At 47.5% G+C, this 23,452-nt stretch overlaps 2 protein-coding genes across 3 annotated transcripts in view; one reads left to right on the forward strand and one right to left on the reverse strand.

Moving 5' to 3' along the window:
• Positions 1-280: 280 nt before the first annotated feature.
• Positions 281-19,189, forward strand: LOC121326781 (U3 small nucleolar ribonucleoprotein protein IMP3-like). Its single transcript, XM_041270271.1, has 7 exons — positions 281-769; positions 2,214-2,321; positions 11,058-11,132; positions 11,565-11,644; positions 16,527-16,578; positions 17,967-18,039; positions 18,564-19,189. Exons 1-7 carry the CDS (start codon positions 633-635, stop codon positions 18,588-18,590), a joined length of 552 nt encoding a protein of 183 aa, XP_041126205.1. The 5' UTR covers positions 281-632; the 3' UTR covers positions 18,591-19,189.
• A 786-nt stretch (positions 19,190-19,975) lies between these two features.
• Positions 19,976-23,452, reverse strand: part of LOC121327420 (vesicle-trafficking protein SEC22b-B) — a 16,106-nt gene continuing 12,629 nt past the window's right edge. Inside the window, exons 3-7 of one of the 2 annotated variants that reach the window (XM_041271479.1) lie at positions 23,357-23,368; positions 22,661-22,770; positions 22,326-22,486; positions 21,797-21,943; positions 19,976-20,737 (exon numbers count right to left, since the gene is read on the reverse strand). In XM_041271479.1, coding sequence (XP_041127413.1) covers positions 20,583-20,737; positions 21,797-21,943; positions 22,326-22,486; positions 22,661-22,770; positions 23,357-23,368 — 585 coding nt within the window. In that variant the 3' untranslated portion in view covers positions 19,976-20,582. The remainder of the gene's footprint in view (positions 20,738-21,796; positions 21,944-22,325; positions 22,487-22,660; positions 22,771-23,356; positions 23,369-23,452) is intronic. The other variant, XM_041271480.1, reaches the window with a different exon arrangement.

Below are 23,452 nucleotides of genomic sequence, written 5' to 3' on the forward strand. Positions count from 1 at the left end.
GTGACTTGAGCTGGCTTTGGTATGAAAGGCGCTATATAAAGATGAATTTGATTGATCCTTACAGAAGCGTGGCTGTGCTGCAGAGCTTTGTGAACATGATAGCCGCTTATCCTTTGTGCCGTGTAGCTGCAGCCAAGGGGGTGATGATGATGATGATGATTATTATTATATTATTATTATTATTATTATTATTATTATTATTATTATTATTATTATTTATTTCTTAGCAGACACCCTTACCCAGCGCAACTTACAGTTGTTACAAAGTATCACATTACAGATAAGAGCAGTTATAGAATACAATAACATCCGTGGTAAGAGCAAATTAAAATGAGACAAAATAAAAATGACAGCACAATTACATTTAAGAGCGGTTACCACTAAGAGAAGTAAAGCTTACACATATTTGGTTAGAAGAGTAAATTTCATTACGAGCAAGTACAATAAATGGATAAGGACGATTTAAAATATCTTATCTTATCCAATAAATCCACATATTCTGGAGACAAAATCATGGCGACGTCACGTCACGGCGCAGACTTCGTTCTGACTGACGCAGAGCGCCACGGCGGCTTGTCGGGTATTTAAACACACGTTGTTCGGAATTCACCAAGCGGGGCAATATCTGAAAAATGGTGCGAAAACTGAAATACCACGAGCAGAAGCTGCTCAAGAAAGTGGACTTCATCAGCTGGGAGGTGGACCAGAATCTACACGAAGTGAAAGTACTGCGGAGATTCCACATCGAGAAGAGAGAGGATTACACCAAGTAAGAGCTGCGCTACACACACACACACACGCTGCACGGTGCACGGTGCAATGCGACTGTAGCAGCCGGCCTGTGGGGCAGGGAGCCGCGCCAGCACACATTGCAATCTGTGCGGACTGGAGCAAGCGCGCTTCTTTATAAGAGTTATAAATAAAGCACAAGCCATTGAAGTGTAGTTTGTTGATAGCTGGCGTTTAGAAACGCAGGCCTTGTTCGGCTGTTGCCGGTGGAGTCGTTCACAGCTCTGGCCCTTGTCTCATTTGTTTATTTCATTATTTTTATTTTGAAGTAAGTCCGTGTTTAAGACTCCGCGTGGGCACCACCATGACCGGTTTTTGTCTCGTGTGCTCTGTAAGTAGACAGTGGGAACAGCCAAGTCTTGATCTGTAGTTCAGCGGTTACCTTTACCTTGTATTGAATCAAATAAACATCCCATAAAGCTTGCATTTCATTTGTAAGACTTCTGACGCCATAGATCAGCGCTCCGGCAAAAGGATTCTGCGCTGTGCATGCTGGGATGAGCAGTTCACCTCCAGCCATTCAAGCTGTCTTTTTAAATAGTCGTCCATGGCTGTGGGCTACAAACCCCAACATCCTCTATTTATTTACCTGCGCTTTAAACATTTTTTTTAAACTTGTACTTGCATTTTTCTCTGTGTTTTTGGTCTCTTGTATGGACGGGTTACGGGACTTTGACATTAACATCCCTGCGTTGTTTATCTGTCGCTAATTACATGAGTTACAAGGTAAAGTTAAACACTTTTACATGAATATATTGTATTGAAACCCTGTGCTGATTAGAATCGGTTTTAGTTGCTCCTTTATTAATTACCTTTACTGGTAACAAGTCTTTTTCAATCTAGAAAACCTGAAAGACTTTGTATTTATCAATACCATGTTAAACAAACACAGATAAATGAGTCGGCATCACTGCTAATGATCACCCTGTTCAAGCAGTATATAGCGCTGGACCTGCTTCCACAGTTCTAATGGAACAGAGGTGTGTGCCCTGCTTTGTGTGATTTAGTGTCAGTGCTGGCACCTGCATGTTCATCTCGGTACAAACTTGTTTCTACAAACTCTGCTCCTCACCAGCCCCCAGGGGTTTGAGGGAGGCCTGTATAAAGCAGGCTGAGAAGCTGGGTTGGGTGAAGGCGTGTATAAAGCAGGTTGAGAAGCTGGGTTGAGGGAGGCCTATATAAGACAGGTCGTGCAGCTGGGGCACCAGCCCTCGCTGCAGTGGGGGATGGGAACAGTGCTTCTCATGACCTTTTTGTGGCTCTCGCTCTGCTCTGGGAGCCTGTGGCTCTCGCTCTGCTCCGGGCGCCGGGAGCCTGTCACTCTCACACTGCTTCTTTTTGCTTGTCTTCTCCCTGCTCAGTCTGGTTTCCAGGAAGCCCGTGCCGACGGCCTGTGTAATGCGGGGCTCTGTTGTCTTTCTCAGGTATAACAAGCTGAGCAGGAGTGTCCGGGAGCTGGCTCGCAAGATCAGAGACCTGGGCGAGAAGGACGGTTTCCGGGCGAAGTGCACCAGCCAGCTGCTGAACAAACTGTGAGTGTGCCGGGCTTCAGAGAGCTGTGCTGCTTGGACCCCTCTGCTCTGCCAGGGATAAGAGGCTCCTTAAGCAGTTCACTGTTAGGGTTAGAGGGGGTTTTATTAAATGGTTTGATTTATCCGCAGCTGCACTTTGAGATGTTTTATTTCACTGTGTTTGGATACCCCCAGGTCTGAATGTATGTGTACAGTAGATATAACTATAACAGGAATAATGTACATGATCTTTCAGTGATGCTGTCTCCTCTGTGCTTGTTTGCCATTTGAGTGAGTGTCATGACTGGTGTCACAATAACATCTGGTCATAATTGAGTATGTGTGTAACTGGATGTATACAGTAAGTGCACTCTTTGTGTGTTTTATTCCAGTTACTAGTTTTGCTTCTTTGTGTCCTGGCACTGTTCAGCAATTCCAGTCTCTAGTTGAAAACAAGAGGGATTCCAGTCAGTAGCAGTGAGGTGTTTGGAGCGGTCTGGTCTGGTCCGGTGAGGGAGACGCTGAGAGAAAGGGATTCCAGTCAGTAGCAGTGAGGTGTTTGGAGCGGTCTGGTCTGGTGATGGAGATGCTTTGAGGAAGCGATTTCGGATACAATCTGTCCTTTTCTGTTTGATGTGTTTGCTGTGCTGAATTGTCAAGCTGTGTGTGTTTTGCTTCTTGTTTTACTGCTGTGCACACTGAGCTGTGAGGAGATAAGAATAGGGCTGTGCTGAGTTTCTCACAGGCCCTGTTTATTGCAGTTTAATCAGAGCCATCGTGAGTGCAAACACAGCTGACAGGCAGCTGGATTTACAGTGAGGGTTTAACAGTGGGACCCGCGTTGGGGCCCGTCCGCACCGTGCAATCGCACTGTGATTTATGGGCTGGCATGAGGAAGCGCTGCTCTCTGCGCTCCTCACTGGAGCAGCTTCCTGCTCTGATTGCTGGAGGCAGGCTCTGCTCTCACTCATTGTGGGAAAATGTTTCACAAGAGAGATTGCTGTGCTGCAGAAACATTCCTGTAAGACGTGAAGTGCAGCATCATACATAGTGTGGGAGAGCGCTGCTCTCGTGTTTGCTCTGTGTTCTGTGCAGGTCGGAGCGCTGCTCTCGTGTTTGCTCTGTGTTCTGTGCAGGTCGGAGCGCTGCTCTCGTGTTTGCTCTGTGTTCTGTGTAGGTCGGAGCGCTGCTCTCGTGTTTGCTCTTTTCTCAGTTCTTCAGCAGTGACGTGCTTCTAAACTGGAAGTCCCAGAATTATTATTGTCCTCTATTAACTTGCTGAAGATGGGGACTGTGTAAGCACACTGTTATGCACGCATGCTGTATCGTATGGCATATAATATTCCGAGACATTTTTAGAAAAGGAAGCTTGTGTATATTTAAGCTTCCGTTTTGTTACATGAACCTACAGTAATTGCGCTAAAAAAAAAAAAAAACCACTAGCACTCCAATATGAGCTGCAACGTGACCCTGCACAGTAAATGCTGCGAGTGCACTGCAGCCCAAAGACCTCATTTTGATCTGCTCTTTCACACACAGCTGTGCTATCAGACACCCAGCCTGCAGAGCCCGTATACAAGGTGCCTGACACTCCCACACTCCCTGCATTTAATCCTGCAGCTCTGGGAATTCATACTGAAGTCTGCTGGTTTATTACCACTCTACATGCCCACTGACTTGAAGTCAAAACTTTTCCATTTGAACTGCAGGTTTCCCACAATCGGGCTCAGTTTTCCCACTAAAATATAATGACTTTACTGCCTGCCTCTATACTGTGGTGTTCGCAGCTGGGTTCCAGTCCCCAGATGTGTTTGTGCTGCAGGAGCACATCCTGCATGATAGGTGTTCCTGGTACTGCGCACAGCAGGGCACGGTGGACTCTGCAGTCTGTGTTCCAGCTCAAGCGTTGGTGTCATACTGAACTTGTTACATGAAACGCCTCCAAAGCGGACATTTCCAACATGTGCTTGCTGATGTGTACAGCGCTGATGGGCCACGGCTACACCGTCAGCTGTAACAAGGAGCTCTACAGCTCCAGTGAACACTCCACGTGAGGAAGCTGCTCCGTGTTGGATGACCGTTAGTCACCTGACGGAACACGGAAGTTGCAAACGTTTTTTCAGCTCCTGACTTACTGCTGCATTATCGAAATGAGGCTGAAAAGTCCTTTTCAAAACTGAACCGGATTCACCCCCCCCCACCTCCTCGATATACATTTTATTGTGTTTCAAAGTGGAACAATCTGGTGGACTTTTCAGATGTAACTACCTTGGGTTTTAATCTGCTCTTCCTTGTGTGGGAAGATGCTGTTTTTCACAGGTGATTTCTGCACTGAAAACGGTGACACTCAGGAATTATTTGGGGGGGGGGGGGGCAAGCCTGAAGATTTACTTAAAAATTTTTATTTGTATAATACATAGAAATCTAATACCAAAGCAATACAGTAAGCTTTTAAAATGGTTTCACCATACACATAACCAGAACTTCCCTAAATATACTGCTGTCTGTTTTGGTTATTTTTAAAATGGCATTTGTAAATCATATTTTTTGATGATACTCAACATTTAACACGTTTACTTATTTCAAGCAGTCAGAAAGCGTGTCGTTTTAGAATGGAATATGTGAAGTACTGCTGCACACAAATATGAACGCAGCCTATGAGTTCTAAATTCTACACAGCAAACTCCTCCTGTCTCCGCAGCGTGTTATCAGCACCTTTTCCTTGCAAACATTCATAAGCATTGATACAAACGCCATAGCAGCTGGGTTTCTTACAAGTGTGTGTCTGTTCGTGCATGCTTTTGTGTGTCTGTTCATGTGTGCGTCTCTGGTGCATGTGTGTGTGCATCTCTGTTGGTGCGTGCATGCTTGTGTGTGTTTCTGTTCATGTGTGCATGCTTGTGTGTGCGTCTCTGTTTGTGCTTGCATGCTTGTGTGTGTGTGTGTGCGTCTCTGTTTGTGCGTGCATGCTTGTGTGTGTTCTACACAAGGTTCTTTATCAGCTCGGCGGCACTTTTCTGCAGTGGATAGTGAAACTGACAAGCCGTGAAGTTACAAGTTAATCGAGTTGAACGTTGAATAGAGCAGTCCTGTGTGTGACTTCCTGAATTAATACAAGCAAGTCGATAACCCAACGATTACAGCTCAGGAAGTACAATTTAAACCATTGGTTTGCACGCCTTTATCTGTCTCAGATCTGTTGAACTTGACTGGCAGGTCTCGATTCCATTGAAGTTAAACCTGTTTCTAAGACAAAGGATGTTTTGAGCTTCCCCTGCAGTGCTGGTGACAGATGAAGCTCAGATGACTCGCGCAACACACAGGTTTAACCGACACATTTTTATGTGATTCTCACCATAACTGTGAGTGAAGGAAGGCATGTGAACTAAAAGTGCAGCACAAGCAGAAAGAGAAGAGCGCTGGAAACCTGAACTGAGAGCAGAAAAGTCCTGTCATTTAGTGAGGAGAGCTCATACCAGAACCCAGCAGCTCACCTGTTTATTTAGTGAGGAGAGCTCATACCAGAACCCAGCAGCTCACCTGTTAGCACAGATTAGCTGCTGAACCTGATTTTTAATATGGAGCGTTTCCCTTCAGTGACTTCTTGCCACTGCTATCGGATATCGCTGGGAAGTTGTTTTCAAACTGTCCGTCCTGAAGCGGATTCGTGAAGGGGAAGATCTCACTGAGACGTGACGCCTGGCATCTTTCACGAAGTGTCCATGTGAGGTTAGAATAGGGATGCAGGGTCATGCTGTGTGGCTTCAAGGTTGGAGCTTAAATAGCCATTGTGACATGTTGTAACTTTCCTTTCCCTTTGTGCGATTTGCAATGATTCTTCATTTCCTCTGTATCTGCCTCTGCTTTGAGTCGCAGAGCAGGTGGGGCTGACTGGGGGTGAAGGGTCGCAGTGTCACTTGGCTTCTCTGGAATCAAGAAGCGAAGATAATGAACAAGCAGCTCAGCCAGTCGGACTGCTTTCGAGAGAACTGCAGCAGCACTCGCGTTGCAGACCGGAACATTGGAAGCCATGTCCTATGAAGAAGCCCCGGAGACCAGCGACCCAGACCCTCTGTGTCGTACTGACGTTGGAAGCCATGGTCTGTGAAGGAGACCAGCGACCCAGACCCTTGGTGTCGTCCTGACGTTGGAAGCCATGGTCTGTGAAGGAGACCAGTGACCCAGACCCTCGCTGAGGGAATGGCTGTGCAGCGCTGATGCTGCTCTTCGTGCTGGTTTTGAAAATGCAAGCTTGCTCTTGGCAGGCAGAGAAGTGTGTTTCACTTGAACTCTTGTGAAGTGCTGTACGGGAATCGAAGATGGCTGCTGCGTCAGGCCATGCTGGCGAGGCAGGCTGTGGTGCCCTCGCGCTCCACCTGAAAGGTGACCCTGCTCTGACGAGAGCCCGTGCTGGAATGTGCCAGCTGCCCTCAGTAAGGGGTTGCAGCAAGGGCATTGCCATGCTATTTATATTTCAGTTAAGAGCCAGAACAGAACTTTCATTTGAAAGAGCTGCATGTAGCTGCTCCGGTCAGCCTGGACGTCCTGCAGCAGCTTGGAAAATGTGCTCCAGGATTCCTTTGATGGGACACTTGAGGCTTTGCCCTACCTTGTTGCTATAGAAACATTCCCACAAATCCCTTGTTGTTTTGCTGTTGATCTTCTGTTTTATTTGAGCTTTGACCCTGATGACATCCATTTGTCCACACCATCTGCAGTATATGCTTGACCAAAGTAATTGGTTTTCCTTCTCCTCCATGCAACCAGTAAATGGACGTGTGTGTGTGCGGTTTTCAGATGAAAGGCTCTTTTAGGAATGTCCATCTGTTCTGTATAAACCCATGCCCCACACTTGTGTCTGATCTCCAAACTGGCTTATTAAAGAGGGTAGAGTAAGCACGGTACTAACCCAGGTCCTGTGCCTGCCGCTTGTGGGTAAAGCTGCAGCTGCAGAACGTGTTTTGTTCAGGGCATGGATTCACTCTGCACAATGTCTTTGGTTTGAGGCACGGATTCACTCTGAACAGACGCACACACACACCCTTTTGGGTGAAGCAGACTGTGCCGCACTCCTTCAGGTTGTCTGTGGGGCTTGGCATGACCAAGTCTGGTCTCGGACAGACAAAGCTAGTCTGTGTTACTGGTGTCCCTTCTCTCTGAACGAGCTGCTTTTACTCTGAGCAGAGTGTCTGTAGGGAATCATGGAAATGCTGCTGGGTCTGCTGAAGCGTGAGCGATGGCTCTAGAACACTGAGCACTGCTTCAATGAGTGTGCGGGAGGGGGCTCCAGTGTATGAGAGAGAGGGGGGGGCTCCAGTGTGTGTGTGAGAGAGAGAGAGAGAGAGAGAGAGAGAGAGAGAGAGAGCGAGGGCTTCAGTACACTGAGCACTGCTTCAATGAGGGGACTGCTCAGATCCCTCATCTTGTTGGGCTGTTTTCCATAGAACTGGCATTTATTTACTTCAGTTCTATGATTTTTTTGCCTTATTTTAATATTATTTGTTCTCCCAAACATTGAGGCTACTGGAACAAAGGGTTCTCCTGGAGTCCTGTTTGATAAAAGTTGATACTGTTTGTAAATGTTTTTGTTCTTGCACATTTACACACATGAATGTATATGGAACTCTTCATGTCCCCAGTCCTCCTCCTGTCCACAATCCTCATCCCCCAGTCTTCTTTCCCAGATTTCCATACACCCTCCTCATCCCTCAGTCCTCTTCCTGTCCCAGATCCCTGCCCCCTGTCCTTGTTTAGTATCCCTGCCGTCCTTGGTCCAGACTGCCCCTCTGGCATGCCTCTCGAAGTTCACTTTGTTCCCACACTCTGAACCAGCGAGGCAGTGATGGACTGCCTGTAATAAGAGAGACGTGCTGTGAAATACACACAAGAAATTAGATGATGGATACGGATGTCAGACGTTAATTTTGTAATAAATTAGCAGCATTTGAGCCAGGGCATGCCTGCAATTCACACCCTGCCCCGTGCTCCCTCTGTCAGCAGCCGAGCCAGGAAGAGGATGTTGTTGGCAGCTCTGTATGAACACATGGCAGGGTCTAGGTCGGGCCAGGGTGTCCTCGGCTCGCCGCGCTCCAGCGGCCCCTGTAGTGTGGCGGGGTGGCTGCGGGCTTGCCTGTTAGCTGCCCGGGAGCTGCGTTGTCCTCCCACGCTGTAGCTCCTGGGCGGCTGCACGGTGAATCCACAGTGTGTAAAGAAGCAGTCGGCTGACAGCACGCGCTTCAGAGGACAGTGTGTGTTTGTCTTCGCCGCTCCAGAGTCAGCACAGGGGTGGTAGTGAGCTGAGCCTAAATAATTAATAATTGGCCATTTCAAATTGGGAGAAAATAAAAAAATTATTGGCAACGACTAAATTAAAAAAAAAAAAAAAAAAAAAGCAGCTATGAAAGGAGTGACAAGAAGCGACCAAAGCAGAGAAAACAAAACAGGCAAAACATTAGACAGTAAAAGAAACAAACCCAATCATTTTCAGATAAAGATGGCTTATAGACTTGTGTCTACAGTCTGGTTTTAAAAGCTGCAGTAGTCTGTGCTTTGCTTCCAGAGCTGCAGGTGAAGGCTCTGCCACCTGCCTTCTTTTACAGTGTTAGGTATAGTAAGCAGCCCAGCACCCTGGTATCAGAGTGGCCATCTAGGAATTTATGGGTTGATACTTTATAAGTTATAAGCAGGACTTAATTAATTCTGAACCATATGGGAAGCCATCAGTGCTCTGGATCTGACTCAAACACCTGCCTGCCTGCCTGCCTTCCTGCTTCCCTCCCTCCCACCTAAACCTAACCCTCCCCTGCCTGGCTCAGAGTCACTGCCCTGCGTCTGACTCGCTGCTCGCTATGTTTGTTATAGCTCTGCCTTTAAGTGATTTAAAATTTTAATTTGATTTCCCTCGGATGTGATGACTACAAGTAGGTGCCTTCATGTCCCTGGCGGTAGAGGTGTCCATGCAGTGCCAGTGGGAGAGTTTGTCTGATGGACAGGGGGCAGTCTGTCTGTGTCATAGCGCTGTGCCTACAAGGCAGTGTGGAGCAGTATAGGCCTACAGGAACCAGGATCCTTGCTTCTAGGGAATATTCTACCACTGCCAAGCACCTGATAGTGACTTTCAAATACTGAGCATTTCATTGTTGCAAAGCCAGACCCGTCTGTGCTCTGATTGGAATGACTTGGTCCAGCGTGTATCTTCAGACCAGCACACAGTCCGGTCTGGCTTGGGTAATGGGAGCTCTGCTGGGGTAGTTGAGCCACTTCAGTGCAGTTTCCCTTTGCTGTGTCCACATTCTTTATTGTGTGTGTGTGTGTGTTGTCTTTCCTCAGGGTTATTTATCCTGTACTGAAGAGGGGTTTTCAATACAGAACACATTGTAAAAACTGAAAGATAAGGTGTTTTATGGACTCGGTGCTCGAATGGCGTGGGGTGGAAATTGAGTGAGAATCAGGAAGGCTTGGGCAGGAGCTGCCTAGTGAATGGTGTAATAAATCTAACAGGCTACAATAAAACAGCAGTTATTTCAACACAGAGTGGAGTTCTATTCACATGGGAGCTGCTGGGAAGCTGCTTGGGTAATGTTTGGAAAGGGACTCGATTGTCTGATAATGCCAACTGATCAGTAATGTGCAGGTTTCCCTTAACAACATGTTCTTAACTGAGCAATGCAGAACATACATTTAAGTTCAGGGATGGAAAGAAGACTCCTGTTGCATATCATTTTCACCCATTCCAGCTTTTAGTACAAGCTTGATCAGCCACTGTGTGTCTTCTTCAACTGATGGTAAAACCAGGAATGGATCAAACTGCTTTGCAGCGAGAGTCTTTCTATCCCTGAAGTTGAAATCCAAAACAGAAGATGATTTATGAAATGATAAAGTACATTTACTTCAGCCTCCTCTTGCTTCAAACAGTTTTTGGTGCGCTGAGCTGTGCTAGTTGAGCCCTGACCCCTTTCTGTGGAGATGTCAGTGTCTGCTGTGCCAGATTTGAGAACGACGTCCTTCATGGGCTGAGAGTTTGAGATTTAGAGTCTGCAGCTCTGCCTCTGCCTCCTCCCAGCACCTCTCCTTCAGAGATCATCTGCATCTCCTGACACTGACAATGATTACAGGTCACCAAATTGCATTTGCAGAGTAAACTGCGTTTTGCACGGCGGGGTGGCTTTTTACACTTGTCTGAGAGGTTATTCTTGAATTCAGTTGGTGTCGTTGGCAGCGCTGAGGGGAATGCATTGTTTCAGAGACGCACAATCTCACTGATCTGAACCCCTGCAGACCTGCAATCACAGTGAAAACTGCAAACTGAATCTGCAGCCCATCGCCTGTACATGTGCTGCACACATCTCGAATAGATTTCCACTTTGTTTTGAATCTGAGGCAGAACGCCTGGAAGTACCGCTGCTCCTGGCATCCATTTCTACAGAAAGAAAATGCATTAAAGATTTTGCTGGAGTGATATGGCACTGCGGCGGGCCGGACGTAGCTCTACCTTGCATCTGAAGCCTTCATTCAGAACTGCAGAGCACCCGGTCCGGGGCTGGGCTGCGAGGGGATTCGTTCAGAACTGCAGAGCACCCGGTCCGGGGCTGGGCTGCGAGGGGATTCGTTCAGAACTGCAGAGCACCCGGTCCGGGGCTGGCCTGCGAGGGGATTCGTTCAGAACTGCAGAGCACCCGGTCCGGGGCTGGGCTGTGAGGGTGTAAAGTCTGTCTGCCCCTCCTCATGCTGACTGCAGGATCTGATCTTGTGTTTCAGGTACACCGTGGGGCTGATTCCCACCAGAGAGAACCTGGTGCTCACAGAGAAGGTGTCGGCCTCGTCCTTCTGCAGGTAAACCAGCTGCTTGCTTTCTGCACACGCTTCTTCGGACAAGGCTGCTGCCAAGACGCACATTCCTGCTTTTCTATAGAGTTGGTAATTGCTTCCTATAGTGGGACCGAGCGTGTGACACGTCTCTCTTCCCACAGTACTGAAGAGGTTTTGTTCTTGCCAGATGTGTGTGAGTGTAAAAGTTTTTTTTTTTTTTAAGGTCAGTTGAGTTCAGTGCAGGGTGTGCATTGCTCTCTGCGTTGTCAGTTCAGTGCAGGGTGTGCATTGCTTGTTCTCCCTGCTGGCTCGAGGCTTTGAGTTGACCGCTGGATGCTTTCAATTGCAGTGAACTTGCAATGCTCTGCAGAGTTTCATGTGACTGAATTACAACACTTGGGATCTTTGTTCAAATTACTGATCCTTCTCCCTCTTTCTTTCTTTGCCTTCCTTCAGGAGACGTCTGCCCACCATCATGGTGAAGCTGAGGATGGCACAGAACCTGAAGACCGCCATCACCTTCATAGAGCAGGGTCGTATCCTTCACTGGCCCCATTAAACACCTAGCCCATAATAAACAAATCCTCTTGCTGTAATCGTGTGAACAGCAAGATAAAAGGTAATGTTTCACCTCATAGGGTGTTCACTGCAGGCTTGAAATAAGACTCCTATTGCATAGCAGTTTGATCCATTCCTGGTTTTTCTATGAGTTTAATGAAACGTACATTTTTGTTCCCTCTACACACTGTGGCTGTGCCTGCACTAGATCATGAACCCCCTGTTCAACCCTGGTTTGTTTGTATGCCTGTGTGTGAGGGAGGTGTGATGTGTCGGATGCAGCACTGCAGGGTGCGAGACAGGGCGTTTCCTGCTCTCTCTGGCCCTGTCTGAGACGTGGCTCTCCTCTCTGGCGTGGGTTTGATCATCAGGAGGGGTTTGTGGCGAGGCAGCGGTATGTCTCAAAGCCATCTTGTTCATTCGTCCATTTATTTATTTGAGGAGTGCAGAAACAGTTTTGGAAAACTCTTATTGGATTTTTAGAAACTGCAAATACCTTTTACTTTTTTTTTTATTTTCTATAATATAATGCTGCATGTAGATTTATTGGCACACTGCACACTAGTAGCTTGTTGCTGCTTGTGCCTGAGTAACTCCCCTAGTTAATCTGGTTTGAAGCACAGTGTAACCCAGTCTTGATGCCAGAGGCAGGGCCAGGGCCAGCTTGCGGAGTCTTGATGCCAGAGGCAGGGCCAGGGCCAGCTTGCGGAGTCTTGATGCCAGAGGCAGCTTGCAGGTGTTATTGTCAGTATCTCCTAATTACATTCTTATCTGCAGGACAGATGATGGTGTGAGCAGCTCCCTCTCACGGGCTGGCTGGTTCAGCCTTTTATTGGAGTGTAACAGCGATTGTTCGTTGAAATAGAGGCTGTAAAAATCAATGTGGAATGTGAGCTGCTATTCCACAAGCAAACATCTCTATAATAACATGTTTGTATAGCGAGGCGATTGTTCACACAGGACAATGGTGCGTCCTTCAGCTGTGATTGTATGTTTGTGTACCCAGGGTCTAAACACTGCTTTGTCTACTTCAGTCCAATTTTATATTGCTCTGTTTTTGGGAACTTTGGAAGTCCTTGGGATTCATTTTATTCTAGAAGTGTTGTAAACGAAACGCCCAAAGACTGCAGCTGCAGAAGCTGTTCACAAAGGTATTTGCTCTTGGTCCAGTCCTTGGGATGCAAACCTCCAAATCCTGGCTGTCTGAAGGGAGTGGAAAGCGAGCTGCTCCTCCTCCCTACACACCCCGGGATTCAGGAACGCTGCAGTTGGGTGGGGCGCTTCAGCCTCTCAAGTCTGCATGTGACCTGCCCCTTTAAAAACCAGGAGTTTGATTTATTTTTTCACTGCTGAAACCAGATCCCTGAAGCACAAGTATTCTGATTTTAGGGGAAATATTTTAATCCAATCAACATCACTTTCACATGACTGTCAGGCAGGTCTGGTTGCCATGGCAGCAGCTCTGCTGGGAAGCAGCCCCCTCTCCAAGGCCTCTTAATCAGGGCAGGGAGAAGCACCAGTGTTTGCTCCGGCTGCCTGCCTGTGTGCTGGCTAACGAGGGAGCGCTCTGGGTCTCTGCTTCCACGTAACCAGAGACTTGCAGTTCTGGAAGGACCTGCTATCTGTGTGATACACCCTGATATTTCCACTAGGGCTGGAGCGACTCCTCCCTGTATTGATGAGTCCTGACACTTTCTCAGCGTGATCTCATATTGTAATAGAGGCTGGTATCTGTGTTATTGTAATAAGACCAAAAGAGCAACAAGCCTCATTGCAGTTCACCAAGGTATTCTTGAATAAAGAATCTGTGTGTTTCAGTGTAGGAATGGTGAATATATATGCTCTCCTGCACTCCTTTCATTTTTGTCTCAACAGAATAGGCCATGACTTTAAATGATCACTTGATTTTTATTGTGCTTCTTACACGTATCATATCTCATGGCATCAGGACCTGCGTGTCTGCGCATTACTGTATGCACATGCATCGGGACCTGCGTGTCTGCGCATCACTGTATACACACGCATCGCATCGGGACCTGCATGTCTGCGCATCACTGTATACACACGCATCGGGACCTGCGTGTCTGCACGTCACTGTATACACACGCATCGGGACCTGCGTGTCTGCACGTCACTGTATACACACGCATCGGGACCTGCGTGTCTGCGCGTCATTGTATACACACGCATCGGGACCTGCGTGTCTGCGCGTCGCTGTGTATACACACGCATGGCATCGGGACCTGCGTGTCTGCGCGTCACTGTATACACACGCATCGCATCGGGACCTGCGTGTTGATACGATTCACATCGTGAGATTAGAATATCGTTCCACTCAGTTCCTATCAACTGAAGCTCTGCTGTTCCTGACCGCATCTCCACAGCCGGGGTGAAAGGGATTGAGTGTGATTGAAGTGAAAGGGACTGTAGCACTGCATACTTCAACACGCATCAAAGACAGAGGAGAACATTTCTCTAACAAGATGTCATTAATACAAAATACAAAGATTCATGTTTCCTGCATTTCTGACTCTTGTGGATTCAGAGGAAATGAGGGTGTAGGGATTTTTCTTCTTGGCCCAGCTTGTGAAATGAGATTTAGGAAAGCCATAGCAACAACCATAGCAACGGCCATGGCATGCTGTAGGATTGTGCAATGCAGCGCAGAGGGATTTCTGAGCAACCACAAGATGTAATCCTGGAATTAAAGTGGGGAAGTGCTGCTTAAGATTGCTGTTGAACTTTTGTAGTTGTGCCACTAAACAAACCCTGCTGGTCAAGTGTCGCTCATGAAGCACCCACTGTGTGTGTGTGTGTGTGTGTGTGAGTGCGCAATTTATTTATTATTATTATTACTATTGTTGTTTCTTAGATGTTACCCAGGGTAACTTACAATTGGGGCGGCAGGGCAGTGAAGTGGGGTTGTGGTGGTGGGGGACAGGGTACTGAAGTGGGGTGATGGGGGACTAGGGAGTGGGGTGGGGAGGACAGGGCGGTGGTGGTCGTGTTGGGGGGACGATAGGGTAGTGAAGTGGGGGGACAGGGTAGTGCGGATGGGGGTGGGGTAGTGAGGGGACACGTTCCAAACTAAGCCAGCAGCCAGCCCTGCAAGTGTGCGACTGCAAGCTGTGACCTTGCAAGAGGACGGATTGCCGGCTTGTTTATTAAACCACCAGTAATCTGGGGACGGGGAGCTGCACACGGTCTCGCAAGCTCTTCATTTTAGTTGTTGTTTTTTTGGCAGTCTGGTTTATGATCCTGAACTCTGGGAGTGGGTGGAACTATAATGAAATATTTCTCCCTAAACCATGCTGTATTCTCAGCTGCCCCGGACAACAGCACATTTCTGTTGAGTCTTTTCATATCTGCTCTGGTAGGATTAGTGGCTGCTTCCCTGTATTTGTTTGTGGAGGTCTCTGTGTTTCCCTGCTTTGAGGGGGAAGCTCTCTGGGGGTGACTGGGTGCATTCTCCCAGCAGCTCCCTGGGGGTTGTGATCCTGACTGCTCCTCATTGGGTAGATCAGAGACCACGAGTTCATGGCCTTGCTGCTGTGCAGATACTCATTCCATTATTGCACAAACTCTCTTCATTTTCTGCTTTTGTTGGCAGTGTGTTTTATTTAGATTTGTTATGTTTTACTCATTCAGGTTTTTAAAAACATTGTACTGCTGGCTATCGGTGCATAGAGACAACAGCCCAGCCCTGCAGAGTATGCACGGATAGCCAAGGCGATGGCTAGAGACAACAGCCCAGCCCTGAAATTGGCTGCTAGCACTACTGCCCCTTCAAGTTCTCCCACACGCATTTTCCAGAGCTTGAGCTGCTGTTGTTAATCACAACTCTGCTGGGTAACCCCCCTCCCCCTGAGATGAGAACAACTCCCTCTCTGTGTCTCTCTCTCTGTGTATTGGGACATATTTATGGAAAGAAAAAAGATTCATAGTGTAACGTGATCTGTTGACAGGCTTTGGGGGTCCTGAAGCCTCCCCTCCTCTCTCTTTCTTTCTCTCTCTCTTTCTGACCCAGGCTTGGCTCTCTTCAGGGGAGTGGGGAGCCCCATGCAGGCTCCATGAGAAACGGGAAGTGGATGCTGGCTCTGGCACCGGGCTGCAGTGCGTGGGTCACAGGGCCTGGTTACAGCTGCTCTCAGCCTGAGGGCGGGACGGATCTTGACTGCATGCACAGCAACAAGGTTACCTTGACAACAGGAGCGGTGGAGCTGTTTTCTTGATTTGTGATCCATGTGCAGGACCCTGAGGACTGGGAGTCTGAACACTCCTTTCTTTTTCTTTCTTTCTTTCTCTCTCTCACTGTGGCCCAAAGAGTGTTCACCCTTTTCCATGTGTGAGATTAAAGAGAGGGCCTGCTCTCTGTTTTTTGCAGCTCATCATTTCAGGTTGTTTTTTAGTGTGTGTTTGTATTTTAGAATGAAATTCTTTGGTCAGCAGAGGACATTTTGAGATGTGATTGAGCTGCAGGAACTACAACCCTGCTTCAGAAATGAAAGGGAGCAGCAGGGGGGTTGTTTCCATGAAGCACAGTGCACTAACCTGACCTTTTTTAAAAGTTGGACTCGAAGTATTATGAAAAACCTTTTCTTTCAAAACCCAGATTAATGATCCTGTACCTTGATCCCCTGCCAGCCAGCCGCTGTCCCCGGACTGCACTCTGCCAGCCTTCAGACTCTGCACTGGAGACTCACTGAAGCTACAGTCTGCACAGTTCAGTTAAACCAGCTAGCAGCTGCTGGAATTCTTTTAAAACCTGCTTGCCAATTTTAAATGATTTCCAAAGAAGCTTTGGGGTTGAATTCAAACATGTGATGATGGCGTTGTCAGATCCTTAACTCTCTGCTTTAGATGTGCGTGTCGGTCCTGAGATCATCACAGACCCTGCCTTCCTTGTGACGAGGTGAGTCCTGCCAACAGCATACAGTTCAGTCCGCACACTGCTTCACGAGGGGGGAGGGGATATATATAATTTCTTTACTTGGCAGCTAGAGTGGTGTGATGGAGCGTCAATTACTGGACAGAATGCAGGAGCTTTGTGTTATAGTGTAGCTTGTATTTTTAAAGTCTGTGCTTTTGACATGAAGTCAGAAATAAATGCATGCGTGCTGAGATGTAAGAAGCTGTGGCTGCAGATCTCTCCAGGGCGGGGCTGTGGTTCAGGAAATAGCGTTTCTCAAAGCCTCTGCTGGTAAAAAGCACTCTGTGGTTTGGGGTTGAAGAGGGCAGGCTGTACTTTGGCACAGAACTCTGGTTTCCTCTCTGCAGATCTTCTTCAAACAGGAAGGCAACCAAAGAGCCTGTCCACGTGAAGCACCTCTCAACTTGATTAGAGGCAGCAGCAACCGAACACTTAGAAACATCTCATAAGTCACTCAATCTAAATAAAGACTTCTTAACATTCCCGGTGTGTTTGTATAGAAACTGCTGTGGTTCAAACGTTTTGAGTGCTTGTTGTTGTCTTGTGATTGTGAGATCTCCACTCTCAGTAGCTGCAGCCGATAGGGTCCAATGGGGATGGGACTTACTGTCTATTCTAGATATTGACTAGCAGCTCCCATCCCCACTGTCTGTGCTTCCACATGCCTCTGCACCCTGACCCGACCCCAGCTCCTGTCTGCTGAGCAGGATGCTGGTTTGTAATCTTGAGGGTTTGGGTTTGCTGAGCAGGATGCTGGTTTGTAATCTCGAGGGTTTAGGGTTAGGGTTTGCTGAGCAGGATGCTGGTTTGTAATCTCGAGGGTTTAGGGTTTGTCATGTGCAGTTGGGATGCAGCAGATTGTTCGTTGCTTTTGCTGTTTTTGTCTTCAGACAATAAGAAGGGAACAGAAAAGGCACAAGGGACATGGTGCAGGATTATGTACTAAACTCCCTCGCTGTACAGTACTTCAGAGACTGGCAATGTGCTCCCCCTGGTGGTATGATGGAACCAGTGCAGTGTGCTCTGTAACCAGAAGTGAAAGCAAGACACTTTTTTTTTTCATATTTTGTGTTCTGTAAAACCACAAGAAAGTTACTGTAACGCATCTTCCTAGTTTTTAAATGTTACAGTCCATACATACACTCCTTAGGTTGGTGCACATAAAAGCTGTTAACCAAGCTGCAGTGTGCTGGGAGAGGTGGGGAGCTGTAGGGTTCTGATGGGTTGAGGTGGGGAGCTGTAGGGTTCTGATGGGTTGTGCTGAGAAGGGGGGGAGCTGTAGGGTTCTAATGGGTTGGGGTGGGGGCTGTAGGGTTCTGATGGGTTGGTGGGGAGCTGTAGGGTTCTTATGGGTTGTTTTTATCATTTAGAAACACAGAGGATTTTGTGACCTGGGTGGATTCCTCCAAGATCAAGCAGCACGTGATGGAGTATAATGAACAGGTAAGTGCACCAGGAACTGAATTCAGTAGAAACGACTCCAATGACAGAATCCAGCCTGTCCAGCTCCCACAATGTCACCTGCACAATGGGAAGCTATTGAAATACCTTCCCTGTAGAGTGGAAACTCCTCGCTCGGCTCTGCCAATGCCAGCACACAAGCAAGTTTTCTTTGGCCAAACAAATGACAAATGTCTGGATTTCCAAATCCCCTGATTTGGCAGGGCTGCAGGTGATTTAAAATGTGATTTATAAAAGTTTAAGGGAATGAATGCAGAAGTAATGAATTTGGGTGCATGGCTTGCTGATGAGCACTAAGAACTTTTTAAAAGCCTTGATTTATTAATATTATAGCTTTATCCGTATAAGTCGCAACCACCCTCTTGTGCCTCCTCTACAGTGTACCCCCCCCCCTCCTCTCTCTCGTGACTCTCTTCTCTACGGTGTACCCTCCCTCTCTCATGTGACTCTCTCCTCCTCTACAGTGTACCCTCTTCTCTCGTGTGACTCTCTTCTTCTCGTTTCAGAGGGATGATTTTGACCTGGTTGTGTAGGAGGGTCCCTGGCTGCTGTTAATGAAACCCTTTTCATTGAGCTGTGAGGAGCCGCGGCCACACTGCCTGTGAGAGGCGCACTGCTCTGGAGCCACGGCTGCTTTACTCATTGCACTGCACAGGGCACAGGTCCATTGACACTGCTGAAAACACCGTCAGTGTATTTATAGCAGTGCAGTCTAATGTGTGCTTTTTTATATAGAAATACAGACTGCTTTCTACTTTATTCTGATTTTACAATTTGTTATTTGCTGCCATTTCCCATCCTGTACAGTGTTTTACTGAACTTGCATTCTCTGAGCTGTGGAGTGCAGGGGAAGCAGCAGCTGCAGACAATTGGAAGCAATACTGGACCACCAGACTAGCAGAGAAGCATTTATTAAGATCTGGTTACAACAATCCCCTAAACCTTCAGGGAGCAGGATTGAGAAACTGCAGTGAAAGCAATACAATGTTATTCTATTCTTACTTACTGTTCTGCTCTTGTGCAGTTTTAATTAAATCTGGTGAATATTTAATTTGAATTGTTTGGAAATATACGCTATACAGTTCCCTGCTATTATAAAGACCACACTATGAAATAACATTAATGAGATTAACTCTCCAGTTTACTATTGCTTTCTGTCATTCCATTAGTACAGCACACTGACCACCCAGCCACGCCCCTCCCATCAGGGTACAGCACACTGAAACACCAAGACATGGGTAATGAAATAGAAGTTGGTTCAAAATAATAATATTACTGCTAAGAAAATCCAAAGCGGCCAGCATCTGATAACACAGTGCAAGCTGCCATGGGGAATGAACATGCCCTTTGAAATCTGTACAGCTTGAGATGAAAACCATTAATTTACACAACAGAGCAGAGACCAGAATCGAGGCACTGATGACAACGCCTAAGAAACGGTTTCATTTAAACACCTTTCATCCCATTTCTTTTTTTTTTTTCCAAAGACCCAGTAAACCAGCTCCAGAACTGACAAGTTGCTTAACTTCACAATAAATGAACGGTGAGGAAGGGCGGATAACACTTCTTGTGTACAGTCTAGTCTGGTTAGATTAAACCACTGCTGAGCCTGAGTGATCTGGTACACAAATAGCAGATCAGTGTGTTCACAGTGTGTGTGTGTGTGTGTGTGTGTGTCTATATTTATTATATACTCATAATATATATATTAGACACACACACACACACACACCACACCACATATACAATATACTCAATATGTCACATGTAGTCCTTGCGCGTGGCTATAGACTCACCCTCACCAGACACTACCCCAGCACCACACTGATCAGTGCACACATCTGAATAGCAACAAGGTGTTTGCTTTGTCATCAGTGTGTGTCCGTGTGTGTGTGTGTGTGTCTATATGTCTATATATATAGGACACACACACACACACACACACACACACTATATCTCAGAGCACACCTCTGGCAGCGCGTGGGTCAGGGTCCTCGGAGGCACTAGCCACTTTGCGGAAGCTTTTTGTTTGCACACACACTCAGTGCAGTCCAACGGAAACAGAAACAGATCACTTTCTGCACACCCATGCAGCTTCTGAAAAGATGCATGACAGACCGAACCCCCGGGCCGCTGTGGGTTTGTTTCGGCCGGACAAACAAACGGGTCGTTCTGCAAAACAGCGCATTTCCAAAGAGCAGCTCTTTCTACAAAGTGAATCCTGGGGTCTGGTCTAATTAACACAAACTGTCGCCCACATTCCAGGGAAGGAAAGAAAACTCCTGTTGCAGAGCAGTTTCACCCATTCCAGGCGTTATTACGAGCTTGATCAGCCACAGTGTGATGTTAAACTCTGAGCAAAACCAGACGTGGACTCAGGGTGCTATGCAATGGGAGTCTTATTTCTTACTAAACAGAAAGAGAATGGTGCGTGCAGCGGTTTAATAAAACACACCACAGAACGTGTAAAGATTTTTTGTAGTAATTCGAGCCTGGGTATAAAGGATTGGGATCAGCGAATCCCCTCAGAGCCACCAGAACCTCACGTAGACGATGAGCATGACGAGGAACACCCCCACGGCAGCCAGCTTGGCGTACGTGGAGCGCGTGTTCAGGTACTTAGCGTCACTCCGGTATTTCTTCGACAGGCTGGACAGGTTGCTGGCCTTGGAGTCCAAAGCTTAAAACAGAGAAAAGAAAAAACAGAAGACACTTCAGGCATGGAAAGAAGACTCCTATTGCACCGCAGACTCTCCCATTCCAGGTTTTACTACGAGCTTGAGCAGCCACAATGTGATTACTTTAAACTCATAGTAAAACCAGGAATGGATCAAACTGCTATGCAATGGGAGTCTTTACTTCCATCCCTGCACTTTCATTAGCAAAACTTTACATTAGATTCAAAGTCCACATAGACACTGGGTCCAATCAGCCCTCAGAGATGTGTGATTCTTTGGTAAAATCAATCTCTATCTTGATGAGCATTTACAGATTGACAGTTTACTGAATGGCAAAGTGCAAATGCTCCAATGGTAGGTCAAAGTACAGTGAGCCAGAATATCTACAAGCTACCTGCAATACAGAAAGATATGAGCATACTCTGCACACCCTGCAGCTCTGTGTGTGTGTGTCTGTGTCTCTGTACCTGACAGTGCCTCTCCTCTCTGCACACCCTGCAGCTCTGTGTGTGTGTCCCTGTCTCTACCCTACAGCTGTGTGTGTGTCCCTGTCTCTCTCTGTGACAGTTCCCTCTCCTCTCTGCACACAACATCTCTGTGTCCTCTCGTCCTCCCTGTACCCCGTGTCTCCTCTCTGCACACCTGCAGCCCTACAGCTGTGTGTGTGTCCCTGTCTCTCTGTACCTGACAGCGCCTCTCCTCTCTGCACATCCTGCAGCTCTCTCTGTGTCTCTGTACCTGACAGTGCCTCTCCTCTCTGCACACCCTGCAGCTCTCTGTGTGTGTGTGTCCGTGTCTCTGTACCTGACAGCGCCTCTCCTCTCTGTACATCCTGCAGCTGTGTGTGTGTGTGTGTGTGTGTGTCTGTGTCTGAGACACTGACTGTCGCGGAGAGAGAGATCCTCTCTGTGGACCCTGAGTGTGTGTGTGTGTGTCTCTGTACCTGACAGCGCCTCTCCTCTCTACACACCCTGCAGCTCTGTGTGTGTGTCTCTGTACCTGACAGCGCCTCTCTTCTGCACACCCTGCAGCTGTGTGTGTGTGTGTCTGTGTCTCTTTACCTGACAGCGCCTCTCCTCTCTGCAGCACCTCCTCAATGTTGGCCACCATGATTCTCTGCACATCCTGCAGCTCTGTGTTGATGTTCCCCAGGTTGCGTCGGGCTCTGCTGTCAATGTACGACTTCTTGGTTTTCTGAATGTATGTGTCTGCAGACAATACAACCAAAACAGATAGGGACTATTTACTAGAAATAGGGAGAATGTGACACTAAGCCAAGGGTCTGCACACCGTGGACAGGGATGGTTTCACCACAGCTTTCCAGAAAGAAAATGATCTTCAGATAAATGCATCTCTTAAAACTCAGCACGTCAGTCTGCCCAACTTCATTTAGAGAATAAGATCAACCTTTATTTTATATAGAGCCTTTCATAGTGGACCACCATCACAAAGCGCTTTCAAGAATAGGAACTGCAGCTGTGCATACAAGGCGTGTTCAAGATGACTTTGAACGCTAGCACAGAAAGAAAGTGGCACAAGATCTGCATTGTGAAAAGCTGTGATCTCAACCAGCTACACACTGAAACTCACCGAACTCAATAAAGGAGTACGGTCTGGATACTGTGGGCACTCTCTTCCCATGCTGCTCATCGAACTCCGATTGTAAATCTTCCAAGTAGGCAAACGCCAGCTTCTTGGGGAACCCCGCCTCACACAGGACCAGGTAGCACACCCCCTTCTCGATGACGTAGCTGCAGGACCAAAAGCAGCTGTAAGGTCCTTCAGCAGGGCCGCTTCACAAGCCATGCAACAGGAGTCTTATTCCCACCCCTGCTCTGGATTCACAGTGACCAGAACCATGTGCAGCCTGCCACTCCCCCGCCCACCCAGCCCACAAAGCACTCGCTGCAATCAGGCTTACTCACTGGAAAGACATGGCCCCTGCCTCCAGCGTGCATCGCGGGGGCGACTGTTCATTCAGCTTCCTGAAGAGCTGCTTGGCCTGGCTTTGATACTGCTGCAGGTCCCGTCCAGACTGAGGAGACAGAGATACATCAGCAGCATCATCAGAGATACCATTCACTCTCCTCACAGTGAGGCAGGGCTGAAACGAGGCTCCCACTGCATGGGAGTTTAATAAGAGTGGGCTCACCTGAGCGTGTTGCCTATACACTGTGGCTAATCAAGCTCCAAGTAAAACCGCTAAGCATCAGGAGTCGTGTAAGACACGCACACACAGACAGACACGCACGCACGGACAGACGCACACACACACACGCACGCACTCTGGAGCTCTGAATGCTGGTCCTGTGATTATTCAGTGCTGCTGGGGGTGGAAGTCAGAGCTGTACAGAGTTTACTGCACAGTGAGCAGCACTGCATTGCATCTCACTGACATCCTCAAAGTAACGCTAGAATGCACCCTTCCTTAAAGCAAGACAACAGAAGTGCTCTACTAACCTCGTCTACAGTGTACAGTACAGAGCCCAGTCTACCTGCCTTTAGAAACTAGACTGGATCAACAAACTAAAACTACAGCAAGACGATACCATGCATCTGGGAAGTGGTTAATAATGATGCTAATTATCCAGGTGCAGGAGGTAGAAATGTTCAATACAAACCTGCTCTCCTCCCTGGATGTCAGCAAGAAAGACAAGAACAAAGCAGGTAAACACAGAGATACAAAACGAACAGCAGCTGAATTTCACTATTATAAC

This window comes from Polyodon spathula, chromosome 14 (assembly GCF_017654505.1).
Source record: "Polyodon spathula isolate WHYD16114869_AA chromosome 14, ASM1765450v1, whole genome shotgun sequence".
Classification (NCBI taxonomy): domain Eukaryota; kingdom Metazoa; phylum Chordata; class Actinopteri; order Acipenseriformes; family Polyodontidae; genus Polyodon; species Polyodon spathula.